The sequence below is a fragment of the Poecilia reticulata genome, chromosome 4 (assembly GCF_904066995.2).
Source record: "Poecilia reticulata chromosome 4, P_reticulata-male-v2, whole genome shotgun sequence".
NCBI lineage: Eukaryota > Metazoa > Chordata > Actinopteri > Cyprinodontiformes > Poeciliidae > Poecilia > Poecilia reticulata.
In genome coordinates, this window is record NC_088833.1 from 15470629 (window position 1) to 15490625 (window position 19997).

At 37.7% G+C, this 19997-nt stretch overlaps 1 protein-coding gene across 43 annotated transcripts in view; it reads left to right on the top strand.

Moving 5' to 3' along the window:
* The window catches only part of adgrl2a (adhesion G protein-coupled receptor L2a), a 124341-nt gene extending 106249 nt beyond the window's left edge, over nt 1-18092 (top strand). For 4 of the 43 annotated variants that reach the window (XM_081606307.1, XM_081606302.1, XM_081606303.1 and 1 more), the window contains 9 exons: nt 1298-1389; nt 3583-3627; nt 3934-3960; nt 4832-5000; nt 5202-5351; nt 9399-9495; nt 11076-11204; nt 12690-12707; nt 15430-18092. In XM_081606307.1, coding sequence (XP_081462433.1) covers nt 1298-1389; nt 3583-3627; nt 3934-3960; nt 4832-5000; nt 5202-5351; nt 9399-9495; nt 11076-11204; nt 12690-12707; nt 15430-16280 — 1578 coding nt within the window. In that variant the 3' untranslated portion in view covers nt 16281-18092. Of the gene's footprint in view, nt 1-1297; nt 1390-3582; nt 3628-3933; nt 3961-4831; nt 5001-5201; nt 5352-9398; nt 9496-11075; nt 11205-12689; nt 12742-14765; nt 14819-15429 lie in introns of all 43 variants that reach the window. The other 39 variants (XM_081606316.1, XM_081606313.1, XM_081606336.1 and 36 more) reach the window with 30 other exon arrangements.
* The last annotated feature ends 1905 nt before the right edge of the window (nt 18093-19997 follow it).

Here is a 19997-nt window from a genome sequence, read left to right on the forward strand (position 1 = left end):
CAGTTCCGTCTATGATATAAAAGTCAGATCTTGATTTTCCCCCTACCTCTTTCTCTCGTTCTCTTTTCTTTTTTCATCCCTTTCTTGCCATCCTTTTCTTTGAGAGTCTGGCTTTTATTGTGTGCGGCTCTGTGAGTTGATTGCATGTGGAGGGGGTGATGTATTGATCACAGGCAGCCTTTTGATAGCAGTGTGCACCAGAACACTCAGAAATTTCTGCTCAAGAGCGAATGGCTGTGGTCCGAGTCCGGCTCACAAAGGTCCCTCGCATTGGCAATTCATCCACATTATTTTTTTTCTTTCTGGCATTCTAAAAATAACATGTTGATGCTGAAATGCACCATTTGCGAGGCTCCCCTGGATAAAAGCTTTTGTCGCCACAAATGTATTTATTTTGTGTGTTTCGCTTTCTTTTTAATAGCTGTATTTGTTTGAACCATTGACATGCTCTTGGGCACACCTCTTGTTTTTCTTTTTTTTTCTTCTTCCTCAGACATTTCTTGACATTATTTATACATGACTGGCTTGCAGTGCGAACACAGTTTGGTACATCTGCTGTGAGTGCTTGTACATGCTGTGTCGAGGACTTGTTTGCCCCAGAATAAATGATTTTGAAGTAAATTATTTGGAGGAGCCCCTTGCTGGACTATCCATCCTTTGTGTCTCTAAATCACACTATTGATTTTTTTAAGGTACCAAATAAATGTGCTCAGAAACGTGGCTCATAGTATCCTTGTCTGAGCCTGATATGTGCTCCCTCCTCCCACAAGATTTAATGCGTTAAAACGGGCGAGCTCCTTTTCTCCTTACCTCTTTCTTTTTCTTTCTTTTCATCTGAACACACGAGAGAATTGAACAAAATATACCATGTTCCCCTAAGCCTTTTGTTGCTGCTTATACCTCATAATATTTCACTATGTGCATAAAATGATATGTGGTTGTTTTGTACAACAAGAGCCTCTCTTATTTCTCCTGCTACTTCTCATCCCCTTCTGACATTGCAAGACTGCTGCCGTGTGACTGTTGCTGTTTTTATTTTTTTCCACATTGATGGATTTTAATGTATTTTCATGCTCTCATTGATATAGAATGACACTAAATTTGGCGCCAGTCGGCCCGTCTGAGACTAGCAGGAGTGATAGATGTTTATTGGGTTAGTCTGTGGACATTGCAGAGAGTTGAAGGCTCTTTGCTTTTAATACTTATGGACAAATTAACAGTTTTTTTCTCCTCTGTCTGCCTTATCTTGAGGCATAAATCTTCATGAATTAACACTGCCATTATTCTGTTTTGACAGCTCAATCTCATCTTCCTGGTAATCACGATGTACAAAATGGTGAAGCACTCTACCACCCTGAAACCAGACTCGAGTCGACTGGAGAACATAAAGTAAGTGAAAATGTTATGTATGCTGAGGAACACAGTGTTTCTTTTTTGTATGAATGATGTTAACATGGTTCGCTAGGACGTAGTTGTTGTTTTTTTTTTTTGTTTGTTTTTTTTCTTATTCTAGCTCGACGTTTTCTAAACTTTTAAAGAAAGTTTAGGATTTATGAAATGAGGTTCATTTACAAGGTTGTATCCATTAATATTGAGTGTTGTAACAAGACATCAAGCTGACAAGATGAGGTATGTGGTTCCTGCTAGTAAAACATGTTTTTTTAGCTTCTTTTTTCTTTTTTTTCTTTTTTTTTTACTGAGAAACCACATAATTTGTTTCCACAAAACATTGACCTGCCAGTTTTACACAATTTTACACTTCTGATTCCCCTTTAGAGGTCTGGCAACCCCATAACGATCTGAGTTATAAGGGTAACATGGGATTGCAGAACAAGTGTGACATAGTGATATATGATACAAAGCAACCACAGCAACAGCAGCTAAGCCCGCAGGTGCAAAGACACCAGATGATCCTCTAGAGTCTTTCTCATCTGAGAAATACTCTGATCAACAGAACCTGGTGTAGATAATGAAATGCGTTTGAATAGCCTCCATAAGGACCACAACACAGAACTCAGCCAAACATGAGGGGAATAACCCACACCTATTTAATCTGAATTGCTCGATTTTGGTGCGATGTAGGCCACAGTCAACTGGTTCAGTAATCCCACCTGCATGAAAGCACACATGGTCCTGGATCACACTGGGTCGATTTACGTTATATGGATCACAAAATCATCTGTGAAGTGAGATTTGTGTGTTGCGTGGTAACTGCAGAACAATGATCTGCAAGGGCTTATATCTGCATCACAACATCAAGTTTACAGAACATGCCTTTATATCCACAGCTCATCATAGCTTTCATTTACTTCACCATTCTCTGGTGCCAGTTGGATAAGAATTTGCAAGTCTCACTTTACTTTGCCAATAAATGTGGTGCCCAAAAAAAATAGCTAAATAGCATCTATGTAAATATTTCTGGTTGTTATGTCTTTACTTGTCAGACACTTGGTCTGAGCGCAAAATAATTTTTTTTTGTCCTTGTTTTTCTCTGTGGAACAAAATGTGTGGTATACAATCATTTGTCATGTGTAAATAATTGCTCAATGGAAACAAAGGTTTGATACAACATGGTAAAAGTTTGCTTTTGTATTGGCCAGTGGCAAGCTAGGCATTAGCTTCAATCTCTGGGGCTGACTAATCTGAGTTTATACCAAACGGAGGCACCAAGAGTGCAGTCCACTGCCGGTAAGATATTGGCTGCTTATAACCTTTTTGCAGAGCCTTTGGTAAAAAAAAAAAAAAAAGTCCTGAGCTCAATGCACCAGCATCTCCTGGAAGGGTAGGATACAGTGGAAATTCTGGAGCATCTCAAATGTTTTTCTTTTCTAATAGATCCGAGCTAAAACTCTCATCGAGAAAAAAAAAAAGAAAAAAAAACCTCAGACACCACTACCGTTACCTAACCATTTATGTTTCAATCAAGACATATCACCACAATGCTTTGCTCCTGGAAGGAAAAGCTCTTTTTGTTAATACCTTTGTCAATAAAAAAAAATATTGAATCGTTTGTGCTGCAGAATTGTGGATGGTTTTTATTTGAGGTTATAAGGTCTTGTCGGTTGCTGTAAAACACCAGTTTACACAATCATATTATTACAGTAAGTGTTCAAGTTGCAACCACTGTTTGTAAGAGTTCTCCATCTATCTATAGCCAGTGTTTGTGTTTTTTCCCTTTCTTCGTTTTTTTTAGCGTAGCAGCACAGTGGTAAAACCGCAATCAGGGAGAGCAGTCATTAAAGGCCGATTTAGACATCTCAGTTTATTTGTGATAGACTACTCCCTTATCAAGCAAACCACAGCAGACCATATTTTCTGCAGCCTGCTTGCTTAAAAATGGGCGTAGATTTTCTCGCTCAATGTTGAAATTGTTTCATTTAAACCTGCTTATGTTGTTTATACTAATTGCTGTTTTCCTTGTGGTCATTTTCTTTGTTTTCTTTGTGTCTGAGTTTTCTCTACGGGTCACTTTAGGACAGTGTCTACTGCATGTTGCATGCAAACACAAAGTTAACGCAGGCCCTGTGCTTTCTTTTCTCCTCTCATCTTCTACCTCTGTCTCCGCTCTGCAACCCACACCAGTAATTATCGCGTTTGTGACGGCTACTATAATACAGATTTGCCTGGGTAAGCTTTTACCGCGCACCTCAAATAATGTTATCCACACACCACCACCCACCCATCAGTAGCATGGATGCAAATTCAGACAGCAGACGATGTGTTCTGACCAATTGCTTTGCTTAAAGATGGAATATTTGGTAATTTAATCAAACCATGCAAATCTTGGCTCTTGTTAGACCCTAATTTGATTGCCTGCCCTGATTTCCCTTGGATCAAAAAGTTGAAAATATCACACTCAAGTGCCAACTAACCCGCGCTGTTCTGTGCTCTGATCTAATTGTGTTTCTCTCTTCCCGCTATCATGCTCTCTAGCTATGAAGATAATAAACACTTTATCAAGTAAGAACATGTTGCCCAGAACTCTCCTCTTCAGCTTACAGTTTATTCTCTCCACTCTTCCTTATTCACTCTTTCCTTTTCTTTCTCTCTCTCTCTCTCTCTCTCTCTCTCTCTCTCTCCCTCTCTCCTCTCTCTCTCTCTCTCTCTCTCTCTCTCCCTCTCTCTCTCTCTATCCTTCTTTTTCTTTGTTTTGCCAGCTCATCTTCTCCCAAACTGCAGCTTTAAAGCCTCTCATCCATCCGTCCTTGTGACTGGTCACTTTCACCGTTTTCATCAATCTGGTGTTGTGGTTGTTCTTGTTGTGTGTTTGACCACTGAACTGTGACAACTTCTGCTGTCTGAAGGCTTCACTGGACCTTTGCACACAAACACAAAAATAAAAAATAAAAACATCCCTCGACTCCTCCACATCTGCCTCTTTCCTCCGGTTCTAAAAAATACACAAGCCAGATTAATATTTAGTGTGTCTCAGCAGCCCTTTGCTTCTTTCAAAGTTATTTTCAAATGTTCTTTGCTCTACTTTGAATTTGCTGCTTGGTATGCTCTAAAGCATTAAAAAATATGTATTTACAGAAAAACAGATCAAGGTTTCCGTTCCATCTTCTCGGTCTGTCGGCAGAAACTGCTGATGAGCTTAGGCTGAAATTTTGCGAAGAAGAAAAACGTGGAAATAAAATTGTCAGGCATGAGATTGGATTGCATATGTGTTTTTGCCATCCTGTGTTCTCCCTGTGTCTTGGTTTACAGCCATCTTTCAAGAGCTTCCTCCAAGATCAAAATGAGAAAATAAAAATTGCCAGTCATTACTCATTTACTGAATATCCCTCGTGTTAATTCTCTTGTTTTTGTTTTGCTTTTTTTTTTTTTTCAGGTCTTGGGTCATGGGAGCTTTCGCCCTGCTGTGCCTGCTGGGTCTCACGTGGTCCTTTGGCCTCTTCTTCATCAGCGAGGCCTCCATTGTCATGGCATACCTGTTCACAATATTCAACACCTTCCAAGGAATGTTTATCTTCATTTTCCACTGCCTTCTTCAGAAAAAAGTGAGCCCTTCTGTTGTACTACACTCTAATTTCAGAGATTTGTCCTTCAAGGGGAAAGGCATCTGAATTTTAGCATTCCAGCATTTCTGAAATAGCACCACATGCTGATATAAAGACCAAACAATGTTCGCCTTGATATCGCAGGCTAAGTCATATTTAAAGTCAACAGTCTGTGTAAACACCTGCTTCTTGCTTATGCAGGTCCGTAAAGAGTACAGTAAGTGCTTCCGCCACACATACTGCTGCAGAGGGCTGCCAACCGAGAGCTCGCACGGTTCCACAAAGACTTCCACGACACGGACGAGTGCGCGCTACTCTTCTGGTACACAGGTAGACCAGCAGCTTTACACAGTAAGACTCCTAACGTGCCATGCAATGTTTTCTATGCTGAGCTGCTTATGATGCATGATTTTAACACTAATATGAGAATTTGCTTAGGAAATTTGCTGTACGTTTTTGTACATTCTATGATCCAGATTGATGTAAAAAAAAAAAAATGGATTCAGTTTATTTCAGAACCTAAAGTTTCATTTTGATAAATTAAATTAAAATGTATTATGTTTTTATATTTCAAAAAAATCAATTGACTATCCTAACTCTGTTTACATTCTGTACTTAGAGGGATTAATAATATAATGGCATTAGATTGTGAAGAATTGTACTGTGTTAACTCTCAGGCAAAGAAGATCACATTATCTCTGAGTAGTGCTGTCGTTGATTACCTGCTACATGAAATGTTTCTCTTTAAATAAGCAAAACACTTGAGATCAAATGTACTACAGTTCTTCATTAAATGTTCATCGTCGAAAACAAAAGAGGGATTAGGTTTGTACACTGAATCGATTCTCACAATAAAAAAGGACTAAATATTGAGACACAATATTTGCCTGACAATAATCTGATGGAGTATTTTTATTAAACACAATAGCATTGCTTTTTGTAAATTAAAGTGGACATGTCATGCTTTTAAATCTTTCCGTTTCACATTTAAATTATTCAACTGTCGTATATAAAATGGATTACAATGTTTTGGTGTGAATTCCCCATTATTTTAGCTGCAAATGGCCTGCTTTCATCCCTGTTGTAAGGTGTGTCAAGCAACACGTCTTTCTGGAGTCTCTTTAAAAGCAAACGAGGCACTTTAAACCCAACCCTATCCGGGTTGCAGAGCGTTACACTCAATTCAACATAGTTAATGAGTTAGCTAAAGTTGAAGCCTAGAATGTCATTGACCCGGTTTTAAATCATGTTTTCCCCAAGACAAAAAGGGCAAAAGAAAGTCATAATACTATTCAAATAAATGAGTATGATTATATCCTCAAGCACAAAGTGTCAAGATAAACAGAAGGTGCGATACTACTTCTAATAAAACAATAGCCTGGACATCATGTCACCACAAATAATTTTTGTCTAAAGTAAAGTTTGTTGTCATAGCAGCATTATTTTCAGCTTAGCTCTTTGCTATATCCATCATGAGATGGATGAGAGGAACTGACCCCTCAACCAAACAATTTTTAGCAAATCATTCTTGATAATTATAGAAGTTGCTGAACCACTTTGCACAAAGAGGAATTTCTCCTCTGTTGTGGGTACATTTCCAAGAAAATTATTATTATTTTTTGTTTTGTTTTGTTTTATTTTATCCACTTGCATCTTCAGCATACATGAACTCAGACAAATCACTGCGAGAAATAAAAATGGTTAATTCGTAATATGATCTTGCTTAACAGTTCCACAGCAATTACTATGACTAGTAGTTTGAAAAAAGTAATTAGAAATAGATGAAGTTGAACGGATTGAAAATATGACCCAAACACAATATAAAGATAAAAATCAAACTAAGTAATTATTCCTTACTTAAAATCAACTTTTTTTTCATAAATGCATTTAAGAGTTAAAATGTTTGGGGAGAGTTAGTTTGGGTTAAGTTTCAGAACAATTAAGATGTTTAAAGTTCAGAGCTCAAACACCATTGGATAAACAAACCTCCTTGTCGGCCGGATCCAGGATACGAACTTTAAGACAAAGCAGACCAGTCAGACAGGTAAGCAGCAAGATAGTGGTCATGATAAATGAGGTTCAGTTTCTTCCTGGAGATGATAGAGCTTTACAAAGGTGCAAGCATTAGTGGTGCTCTCCAACAATCAAGCCTTTATGGTCGAGTGGCCACATAGAAGCCATTACTCACTAAAAGACACCCTCCTGGTATTGTACTAAAAGGCCCTTGAACAGCTGTAAGACCGAAACAAACCTCTATAACCTGATAGTACAAAATTTCCATCAGTGTGAGATAGAACCAGCCTTACCTTATTGATAGCAACACGATAGATAAACATGTTGAAGGCATTGCTGTTCTGTGGTGATGCCTTCAAGTGATTGAGTTCGGACAGAGATGGATAACCAAAAAGACAGGAAAAAAAAAAATCTTTCATAAAATCGTGTCGCTCTACTTCCAGATTTATTTAATAATTTAATAAACAAATTCTTTCAGGGTAAATGTGAGGTGTTTACCACAAAAATACTTTAGGGCTCTGTTTGTCTGCAAAGCTACCGAGTACACGGTGAGAGTTATTATTTCTGGGTTTTTTTTTTCCTTTTGATGAAAAGGAATAAACTGAATCTATTTTGTGCTGAGGTTGAAACCTAACATCTGAAATACCTCTAGAGGTGAAAAGTTTCTGTCTCACCCATTCTTAGAAGAAAGCACATTTGAGCTTCAGAGTTGCATCAGGAAATGTTACATTATTCCACAGTGACCAATCAGGGTCTGCTTTGCTGCATGGGAGCCTTTCTTTTGTTGTAACCCTTTAGCACTTGCTTTTATCTTTATTTTTCACTGATGTCATGTGCATGGGAAACAGTGTTGCACTCTTTAAAAAAAACAAGTGTAGGTACACCTTTACTGCAGGGCGGCCTGATGCTGCAAAAACATACGGGTTTGCACAGTGCCTTTCTTGTAATAGGCCAATAGCCTTTAGTAGATAACATCCCCAGAGCCGGTGTGGACAATAATGTCACTTCAAAACTTCAACCAAGAAGAACTGGAGTTAAAGTTGTTTAAAAAGATGACTTAGATGAAAAAATGTTTTTGATATAAGTTGAGATGCACTAAGACCAGTGACGGGTTCTTTCACTGAGCTAATAAAACTTAAAGTTACATATTTTTTCAGTATCAGTGAGGTATTTCAAATTAAATCATGGAAATCTGTGATTAATTAATCTATTTTAAAAAAAATTTAATTACATGTTGCTTGTTTTTAGAGGTGCAGAAAATAATCAATTCTTGAGAGAATCTCAATCGGTTCCTAGTCCTGAGAATTCAGAATTGATTCAACGTGCTCAAAAATTGATTTTTGTTTGAATATAAACTGACGGGATTTGATGCAGTATAGAACCTCTCTACTTGTTTTCAAGGCCCTCACTGGTTTAACAGCTTACTTTTACATCATAACACTCCAGCTATAGCTTCAAGATTCATTATCCACTATGCACTACTGTTGAACATTCCCAGATATGGGATCAAAATGAGTGGTAACAGCCTTTTTGATGGTGAACCTCTACATGTGGAGCAGCCTGCCTTCCTCCACTAGAACTGCTGTCAGTTAAAGTAAAACCTGCTTAAAACTTATTTTATTTCCACTAGCTTTTAATTGTGACTGAGAATTACATATATTCCCAATTTTTTTTTTTTCTTAACTGGTGTTGGTCATTTTTATTGTAGTTTCAATTATTTTGTAGGACTATAATTCCACACTTTACTCTTGGTAAAGCACTTTTCTTCTAACTTTGATATATTAAGAAGCTTTAACCAGTTAATTTATATATCTTCAGAAATGTCTGTAATTCATTCAGACCTACAACAAAGTTAGAGAGAAAAAGGCTTAATTGTTTGTTCCTTTTCAGCTTTTAACCCGTATCTGTCTCGGACAATGTCAGAAATGTTGTTTGCTTTTTGGAATTCCTTAGACTTAAGGATCTTCTTTTCAGTGCTGCCACACCGAGCTTCACATAAAAGACTCTAAAGGCAGTTCAAAATATAAACACTTTAATCTTCTTGTTGAATCAATAGTTAAACCTTGTTTTTGAAAACATCCAAGTTCCTCATTTAAATGGAGGCAAATACTGTCACTATGTGATGTTATGATTCATGACAAGAAACTGGAAAAAGCTATAATCAGTATCAGCAGGTCAAAGCTTTACAATTTAGTGACAAAATTCTGATCAGTTTATGAAAAAGAAAAAAAGAAAAAAGGAACAGCAGTGGCTGCCTTCACCTTACTGTGAAGGCAGGTGAGTGATGCAAACTGTAATATATATTTTAAAAATGAAGAAAAGTTGTTCTGAAACCTGCGTGGGCTGGATTAGAGTCCTAATGACTGTCCCTTGTTGACCTGACAGAGTCGTATCAGGAGAATGTGGAATGACACCGTAAGAAAGCAATCTGAGTCCTCCTTTATCTCAGGTGACATCAACAGCACCTCCACCCTTAACCAAGGTCAGTTCACACCTCATCACTTTCCACACCTATGCACAAATTCCATCTGCCAGCTAATATTATCACCTTGAAGTTCCAGCAATCACAACACAGCACAGAGGTCCAGGCAGTAAATGCCGTCATCTTGAAATGACAGTGCAGCATGGTTTATAAAAACGCAAGGCCTTAAAAATGAAGTTTCCTTTTTCTGTCAGCTCAGAGCTGGAAAAAAGGGAAAAAAAAAAAACTTCCTCAAATGCGGCAGCGTCTCTCGTACCTCTAGCCTCACTCTCAAATTGAAACTTGCGTGTTTTCTTGATTTAAGTGCGGGCTATTAAAGATCATGCCCAGGGGACACATAGGCAAAACTAAAATGGTTGTAAAAAGTTTTATTTTCAGAATGTCTAAACATGAAGCGAAATACTATTTGTTGCCCAGCACAGAAGGTGACCTCTGTTACTTTATAAAGAGATTTATGGGTGAGGGGAGGAAAAACTGTCATTTATTATTTAGCTTGAGCACAAATATGATGATGAGAAGATGATGTTCAACTCTGGCTGACCCAGAGTGCTTAGTGTGATGTTAGGCTTTCTGCTGTCTCTCAAATGGCTTTCTAAGCATGCAAGGGAAAAGAAGGTTTACACTAAGGTAGCTTAACTTTCCCTCCGCTGACTTCTGTCATTCGCCGCTCCTTGCCTTCCCCTTTTTCCTTTTTGATGTCACTTCCCAAAAGACAGAATCTTGCATTGAACACTCTCTAGGACATTTTGACTTGGTGATACATCAGTAACAATCTAGAGGTACCGCTCTCGTTTTTTTTCTTCTGCCCCTCCGCGCTACCATTTCCTGGAGATGTTAATGCAAAGGTTGGATATTGATCACTCCGGGGCGTAGTAGCAACCCTAGAGAATTAGTGCACTGAAGGAGGGCTTTATCTCCTAGAAGCACTTCCATGTCATTAAAAACATCCCTGGAGACATCTCAACATGACAGATGGCATTTAACATAGGTGATAAATGGCAGTGGAAATACCTCAGATCCTTAAAACACACTGCAAGCTCAGGAGAGAGATTAGGGTTTGGAAGATAATGGCTAAATTTTTAGCCCTAATTGTTTTTTTTCTTATAAATAAAAACCTGGCACAGTCATCCTGTCTGTCATAAAGTAGAAATTATATTTGGAGGGACTTGAAACGGCAAAACCTTTGCATAATTACAGAAAATCCAAGGTGCTGAAAAATGAATCTTGCACAACATAATAACTAAAAGTGAGTTATGAAACACACTTGTGACAGAATGTAATAATGAGCATAGTTGGTTGAAAATTAGTTTGTAAATAAATGGGTTAGGAAGGATTCGTAACACACTTAACAAATGAATGGGGGGTGGGGGGAGGCAGGCACCAGCAGAAGATGCGTGCAAGAATTTTTCCTTTCCTTGTTGCCTTGAGTAGAAACTTTTAATTAAAATCCCTACTTTCAGATTTAGGCTCACCCTTAAAGACAAAGTCAGATTCTTTGCCTTTTTTTTTTTTTCTGTTCTCCTTGACACTTTCAGACAACTGCCAAACTTACCTGCTCCTCCTCTGTCTTGCCACTCCAGGAATGACTGGGAATTACCTACTAACAAACCCTCTCCTGCGACCACAAGGCACTAACAACCCTTATAACACCTTACTGGCTGAGACAGTCGTGTGTAACACCCCCACAGCTCCAGTGTTTAACTCACCAGGTGTGCTTATTTAATTCTTTCACCTGCATTCTGCCTTTTTTATATATATATTTTGTTCTTTTGTTTCTCTCCCCCTTCCTCACTGATGTCTTCAGTCAAGTGTTCAGAAGGCCAAATGAAACACAGGATGTTCAGCAGTATCGTCTTTCCGTCAAAATCACTGTCTCCGCAAGACTTGATATGGTGCTCATCAAATGTGTGTGTGTGCAAAAAAAAAACAAAAAACAAAAAAAACCAGAAGTAATACACTCACATTTTGTCATGCATGACATAGATCTTTGTGGTTCACCTAGATCCAGCCTGTGTGTTCTCATATTTCTCTTAACGGGACATAATGATTAAGATGGGAAAGAGATATTGCACATTCTGCCTCGAGATAATGTAAACAGTGGTGTAGACCTGAAGCTGTAGTATAAACTGCACCATCATTAAGATTTATTTCCATGAACATATGAGGCAATTTGTTTCATGCTGTGCTACTTCTTAAACATGGTAAACTCCAAGAATTTACAGTGCTCTCCACATTTACTGTCAGCCCTGGTAAAGACGTGTAAAAACTCTTAAAATGAATTATTTATGGCAGTACCACAATTTCATATGAATGAAAAAAAAACACTTGATATTTTACAAGACAAACTTGGGTCCAGGCTTTTTTTGCCACAATTCTAGTTTTGTTTTGTTTGGGGTTTTTTTTATATATTTTTGTATTAACTATTCCCTGACATTTGGCAGATTGGATGTTTATTTTTCTAGTTTATATGTGAGGTTAAAAAACCCCAAAACAAAACGGTCTTTTGACGGTTTTTCGGTACCCATTTCTTGACTAATTTAGATTAACACACATCTGCTTACCTACATGGTGTGCTCTCTTGTCGTTCCCATTTTGAAGAACTAAGAGGTGAGGGTTTTTATTAAGACCAAAATATTGTTTTTTGGGTTTTTTTTCCCCATCTTTCCTATTTTGAAAAATGTAATATCTCCGGGGCTTATATGGATTCCTCATAAAGAGCTCAACACTCTTTATGATGATAATCAGTGTGATATATGCATTTTAAAAATGCTTAACTTTTATTTCATAGTAGTTGGTAGTTACTACATAGTAGTCGGTAGTAGTTGCCAGTAGATATAATTTTGTGTGAAGCGATATAAATTTTTAATGAGATTTTTCTCCTTTTTTTTAAGTTTGAGATCATACAAGCCAGATTTAAAGACGGCTGCATTTAAATGCACCATCATATCTTTACCAGGGCTGCCAATAACTGACATTTTTTTTGTACGCATTGTGTTATCAGTGTCTAAATACGATATTAGGAACTAGAGTATGCCTGTGCAAATAGTAATGATAACTATGTTTCTGTTGTATATGGCATCAGAACATATATAACAGTGATAAGGCTGTGATGTTTTTGTATGTGCTGTTCCTTTTTGAAACTGAAGTGGCATCTTTTGTTATGTTTTGTGCTTTTCCCCTGTGCTTCCCTTTAGTGACCTACAGAGAGACAAGTATGGGAGTAAAACTTAACTTTGCCTATCAAATGTAAATTTTTTTCAGCATGCTTATTTAAAACAACCCCAAACCCTCGGCACAATCACTGGTTTTACTTTAGGCCATTAACACACACTCAAGTGGAGAGCAAGTGGTTCACAAAAAACAATATAAAATCAAAATAGCTCAATTTGATAATTTTAAGGAATCTTTCTACTCCTGATAGAGTTGTCCTGAATTTGCCCACTACTCTGCTTTTCTTTGTTTAGTTTTTTTTTTTTTTACTGACCAAAAATATGTTTTTTTGCTGTTTTTATTTTTTAAAGGAGAAAAAATACCCCCCCCCCCTCCTCCCACTGTCTGTCTTCGTTGTCCTGGTGTGGCACTGAGCAGTCTCAGTGTCCACTATTATTCCTGTCACAGTCTTTCAGACAACACCTGTCTGGACCCTAAATTGCCTCCTAGCAGGATTAACACATAGATGTCACAGCAGCAGCTGTTACATTTCCTTTTTTTTTCCATTCAGGACTTATTGGCCTTTATCCTAACTTTGAAAAGAATCTCAAAAGACCGCTCATCTAAAAGAATGCACTGCCTTCTTCCTTACTCTTTTTTTTTCTTTATAGTGACCATTTCTAAACATAAGTTCCCTTAGTGCTCTAAATCTTATTATTCTAGAAGGAGGAAACCAGCCATTGCAGAGAACATTTTTTCTCCGTATCTCCTCTCTCAATCATGACATAAAAAATATTTACATTTCGTAGGGCTGCTTTCCATGACCTCCATGCTTCAACACAACCACATCTGACCTCTGCAGTGGCTGTGCTTTCCTGAGCTGTTCTCCCAGTGACCTGGGTCTCAATGGGAACTGTTACAATGACGGATGCCAAGTGCCGGGCTGTGGGCAATCTCTGACCTTTACCAGCTCTGGGTACACAAGCTGCCAACTAACGGGCAGCAAGTGTACCACAAGAAAGTCACCAAAAATTGGACTTTTCTTCAAAGCATTGTGCCTTGCAAAAGTGTTCTTAGCCCTTCTCAACATCAGTGTTTTTAACATGAATTCAGGAGGAAAAAAGCTGAAGCTGTTCATAATTGTGAAGTGGATGGGAAATGAGGCAAAAATGAGAAAAGTGTTGCTTGTATATTTGTTTCAGCCCCATAAGCCATTGTTTTAGTGATACAACTGTTTAGCCAATAGTAACTGGAAGTCCTTAAGCAGTATGTCTGTACCAGTTTAAAAGACTGAGATGTATTCCCATTGTTCATTCTAAGTTATGTAACGTGAAATTACATTCGGCAGAGAAAATCCATGAACAAGTTTTGTTGTGGATTTACAGTTGCATGAATGGTGTGAACTTTAACAGGGCCATCATGTGTTGCTCTAAAGTTTAAACCATTCCATTGTAGAGTTGATTGTATATTTATGGTTATTGTCCTCCTGGAAGGTGAAGCTTTAGTCCAGCCAAAAGTCGTATGCAGCTTCTAAAATCAGGATTTTCTTCATGATTTCTCTGTATTTAGCTCAACCTGTTTTCCCATCAAATCCTAGAAGAAGAAAAGCATCACCTACCACCACCATGCTTTACACAAAAGCCTCAAAAGCTTTTTTTTGTGAGCTACAATATCCTGGGAGTTTTTCCATGCTTTTTCAATTTTTACCAATTTACTGACAAGGGCAATTGACCATACTGAACTTTATTTTGGGGCATCACATTAAAAGGGGTTAATGCCCCATTGTCAGACTTTCATTATTCTTTTCTGTCTACTTCACAACTATGCACTTTATTATGTTGGTCTATAACATTTAATCTGGATTAAATATACATTAATTAGTGGCAGCAATGTTACAAAAATAAAAAAAATATGCGAATGCTTTTACAAGGCACCGTATTTGTTGCCATTTGATCCACAAACGTAAAAGCAGTTTAATGCTTGCCTGTTTTATTTGCTGAACCCTTGCTCTTGCTCTGTTGCAGTTAAGACTTTTATCTTGCATTTTGTTGTTCTTTTGAGCGATTCTCCATGTTACAATAAATCATTTTTTTTTGTTTTACTTTTTTTTTGTACATCAGCTGCTCTTAGACCAGATAGCCTGAGCAGACAGACATGATGTGAGTTGTCTAAAGTGAGTCTTTTCACCTGCTGTGTGTGGTGATGGTGGAGTGCTGCTTGTGGGCTCCCCTTGTAGTGAGAATACAGATGGCTGTCCCATGTTTATACATAACTACTTTCCCTTTTCTGTCTTTGTCATATTTCCCCTACATTTCCTTCCTCTTATTTACTTTACCACATAAATTCTATTAGTTGCTAGAGATCCCGTATGTGTCAGCCTGCCAATTTGTTGCTTCATACTTATACATCAACCTGTTGCCGGTGTCTTGTGATAGTGTTTGGATCTGTTTCTTAATGTTGTTTGGGATCTTTTTTTCCATTGCTTTGTCACATATGTGGCAGACTTTAATGCACAATGCCCTGCTTTTTTTTACAGTGATTTTTCAAAGGGAAAGTTGAAATGTATACATGAGAAAATACAAAAATTTCTCATTGCAAATAAACTGCATGTCTATGTATTGTATGTTAAGGATTGTGCCCAACTAACAGATTTAAAGCATGGCTTAAATTAACTTTATTTTTACATAAAACTGCATCCTAAACAGCATTAAATTTTTATTCCTCCTTTTGTGATTATTAGTGATGACTAATGTAGTTCCCCTTGATATTTCCCATTGTTTCCAGGGCACTCACTGAACAGTGCGGTGAGGGATACAAGTGCAATGGATACTCTACCGCTAAATGGTAACTTTAACAATAGCTACTCACTCCGTAATGGGGACTTTGGCGACAGTGTGCAGGTAGTGGACTGCGGACTCAGCCTGGATGATGCTGCCTTTGAGAAAATGATCATCTCTGAGCTTGTGCACAACAACCTGCGTGCCTGCAACAAAAGCCACCAACAGCAGCAGCACTCCAGTTTACGTCACCCGCCCCACCGCCAGCAGCCGCCGCCGCCGCCGCAGTACCACCATCACCACCACACGGAGCGGGCTCCCCCCAAGGTGACGGTGGTAGGTGGCAGCAGCAGCGAAGATGACGCCATTGTGGCTGACACTTCATCTTTGGTCCACATGGGCAACGCGGTGGGCCTGGAGCTGCACCATCAGCAGGAGCTGGAGGCGCCACTCATCCCCCAGCGGACTCACTCGCTTCTGTACGCACCCCAGAAGAAGGTGAGGACCGACGGAGGAGTCGATACCTTTGACAGCCCACTGACACCCACCAACCCTGACGACAGTGCGCAGTCCCCAAACAGAGACTCTTTGTACACGAGTATGCCCAATATTACAGACTCTCCATGCCCTGAGAGCAGCCCCGATGTCGTGGAGGATGTCTCCCCCACCAAAGGGAGCGAGAATGAGGATGTTTACTACAAAAGCATGCCCAACTTAGGGGCAGGCCACCAACTCCAAGCCTATTACCAGATAGGCAGAGGGAGCAGTGATGGCTACATTATTCCAGTTACTAAAGAAGACTGCATCCCTGAAGGTGATGTACAAGAAGGACAAATGCAGTTAGTGACAAGCCTTTAAATGTATTTAAATCATCCCCTTAGCCCTGCTGCCCTGACACAAACCCTGACTTCTTTCAGGGCACACACACATTGAAGGCAGGACCATTCTTTTTCTTTTTTTGTTTGTTTTTATTTTTTTAAGCGAACCCAGCAGTTCCACGACACATACACACACGCTTGGCATCTACAGACTTTCTCCCTCAGCCATCCGTGTTTCCATCTCCTTCCCTGCAGACTCAGAGACCTGTGGCACAGAAACGGCAGCGCAATGTTTTCAAGAGACTGTACATAAAACAAAGAGTCAGATTTCAATTCTAAGAGACAAGCCAACAATGTATTTAAATGTGCTGCTGCTGTTGAGTTATTGAGAAAACTGAAGGTGTGAAAACGTAAAAATAAGTTTAAAAAAATTACAAAAAGAACAAAAAAGGAAAAAAACAAAAAAACAAATTACAGGTGACATCCAAACAGCAATTTCCCTCTCAAAGGTTGTACATACACTTCCCAACCTCTAAGCTAACCATCTTTTTTTGTTTGTTTGTTTGTTTGTTTTTTGTTTTTACAACCCTGGACCAGGACATGGACATGTTAGTAAAAAATAAAATATTTCCTGATCAGACTGTTAGAAAAGAAATATCAGGTCCTGGCTGCTTCCCATCACCATCAAGTTTGGATTGTATAACCACTAGCAATCAAGCCCCTGGCCTTATATTTTCTCAACTGTTCCTTGAACTGTTGTCAAGGAGAAACTGCTCAAATATATATTTTGTTGTATTGCTAGTATAAAATAAGAATTCATGGGGTTGGGAGAAAAAAAAAGCATAATTATAAAGAAACCTTTTATTTGCAAAATTTTAACATTTGAGAGACTATTGTGTAAAAGTTGCACATATGTTATACCATCTGTTTATGGTACCAACACTTCATTCAAGGTTGTATGTTTGAGCATAAAGGCCTATTAAAAGAAAACAAACAATGCATTATCTTTTTTTTTTAATTTGTGACCAATATTTTGTTTACTTCCCTTATTTTCATTTCAGTTAATATTGTCCCTTAGAATATCTTTATCCGATTTTGCCAAAGTGGCATTGCTTTAGTAGAAGGGGGACTGCAACAACCCAGTCAAGGTGATTTATTCATTGCACTTTTTTTTTTGTTAATATTTTTGATTGAAATGGATCTTTTTAACCGTCACAGCAGAGGGATGGGAAAGCGCTACTGAGATGAAACCCCACTTTTGAAAATAAAGTTTTTATCTTAAATGTAGTTCTTCCGCTCAAGTTTAAGTATTTTATTTATTAAAATCTTTCAGAAAATGAATAAATAAATAAATTGGGAAATTTGTGAATAGTTTCCCGCACTGGTATACATGCTGTACTGTAGCTCATGTTTTTTATGTAAACATAAGGGGCTTATCACTTAAGACTGATGTAAAGTTCAACACTTGTTTAACAAATACAATAAATGTGAGATTTTTTGTCAACAGACAAGTTGCTTTTTTTAATGGCTTGTGTTTTTGTCATATCTCTAGAAAGCAGGTTAGATCATATTGCTATTGACATAAAACACTTTTGACTCAGGTTCTTAGTAAGTCCCGAGCACCTTGAAAGGCAAACTGATACAATTTTGTTTTCTGGAGGATTTTTTTTTCTCTCTTTTTTTTTTTTCTTTCCTGCTATCTTCAATTGCTGCAGAGTAGAGTGATCTCGCCATATGTGTTAGAGAAGCCAAATCTGTCCATGTGATTCAAACATGAGAAACTCAGGTAGGAAAAATTGCATTGTAAATGTTTCTCTGTGTGGTTGTAACACTAATAAAGGTTCAAAAATGACACTGGTTTAAAGCATTGTTCGCTTAGTATATCATTGTATGAGAGAAGCACAATTTAAAGGAGTCTGTCACTGCAGAAATACGCAAGTTCGTTTAACTGCTGCGTGGGAGAGTGGAGAGGAGTCCACAGGCCTAACGAGGGGTCAGCTTTCCACATGGCTTGAGTCTTAAAACTATGTAAAACATAATATTTCTGCATATGACACATATTTGCTCTAATTAATGTCTGCTCCAGCTGAAACCCACTGTCAGCTCCTATGCGTTTTATGCCCCAGGTGATGCTAATTTACAAAGAATTTTGATATAACACCAGTTGAGGCGGAGTGACAGCTCACAGCAGGAGGGGCTGGAAATTGCACTGTTTACCATTTGGCACTGAAGGAAATGACTCAGAACTTTGCAGAAATGGACTAGATGTCAGTGCGCATAATGCTGTGTGGGCTGCGTGTTGTTTTGACTTGTTTCAACAATTATGTGACATTTTGTGCAATTATCTGAGGCTTCAAATTGTCATAGGGGGATTGCGTTTTTTTTTTTTTTTTTTCTTCTTCTTCTTTTCTCCCGTGATCTCTTGTGCAGACCCCTTGAATGTCAGATTGGAATCAAGTGTTAGGGTAATTGTTGACTGTTGAAAAGCATAATCGCATGCATAATAATGAGGGGAAAAATCATATCAGTTTCTATTCTACCTTGTGAAAATACATTTGAATTATTGAATTATTACATTTATTAAATTAAATGTTCTTTTAAATTTAGATAAATCAATAATATTCAATTCATTTATGTTTCAGAACAAAATGTAAAAAGTGCTTTTAATATTAACTTGAGTATTTTTACAGTCTTGAAGACAAAATAGATTTCAATCTAACAATGGTTTAAGATAGGTAATCTCACGAATAAATATAATAGAAAAAATAAATATTTTCTACATTTCCAAAGAAGCAGTAGTATTGGTAGTAGTCATAATAAGCTTTCTTTATTCAGCACCTATAAAAAACATGTTTTATTCATTTCCTATTTATCAAAATCATATTACTGAATTTAAAAATATGAATATTAAAAAAAACTATTTCCTTAGGAATAATGAAGAATAGAAATGAAATCTATTATGATCAAGTAATAAATTAGAAATCAGTAAATGGAAACTAACATTTTTAATAAATTTATGTTTACAACAAAGTTACAACAGTGTGGAATGAATTTAGAATAAAATGAATGAAAACCTTAAAATGTCGTCTTGTCGGTTTTTCTGACCTGAATGATTATTTGCATAAAATAACCTTAGACCCTCATTAGAGCGGCTTGATAATTTCACTTCAAGCAGAAACGAGCTCTCCAGGGCAGAACTCTGTCTAAACAAAATAAATAAATTTAAGGAAAAAACGTTTTATTTCTCTTTTCAGAATAAAATAACTTCTATCTGCTTATACATACACTGCGGCCTTAGAGATGAATGAACTGGAGGGTAAGCAGGTTTATTTTTCATTATTAACAGCAGAGAAACATGAGCTGAGATTGTCTCCAGTCTTGTCTGCGGCAGACGGTGTGGCCTCGCCAACCCTCCGGCTTTGCGTGTGGCCTTCCTGCTGTGAAAGACTCACTATATTCCCTGAGTTTTTCTCTGGGAGGGGCTTTTAAAAATTTGGGTAAGCAGCTGAGGGACCAGTAATCTGTCTCCTCTTGCTGACAAACTGGATTGCCGATGCAAAGGAGAAGTAAGGATCTATTTTTGACTAAACAGTGGCAAGTAGAAAAGAGGCTATCTGGCTATCTGAATTTAAGGATTGTGTTTCATTTTGGTATAATGCAGTTGCATAAAAACAATGTAATTTTTTTTTTCAGTAATTCTCTATAACTGCTAAAATACAAAATATTTAAATACAGGATATTTTTATTCATTTAAAAA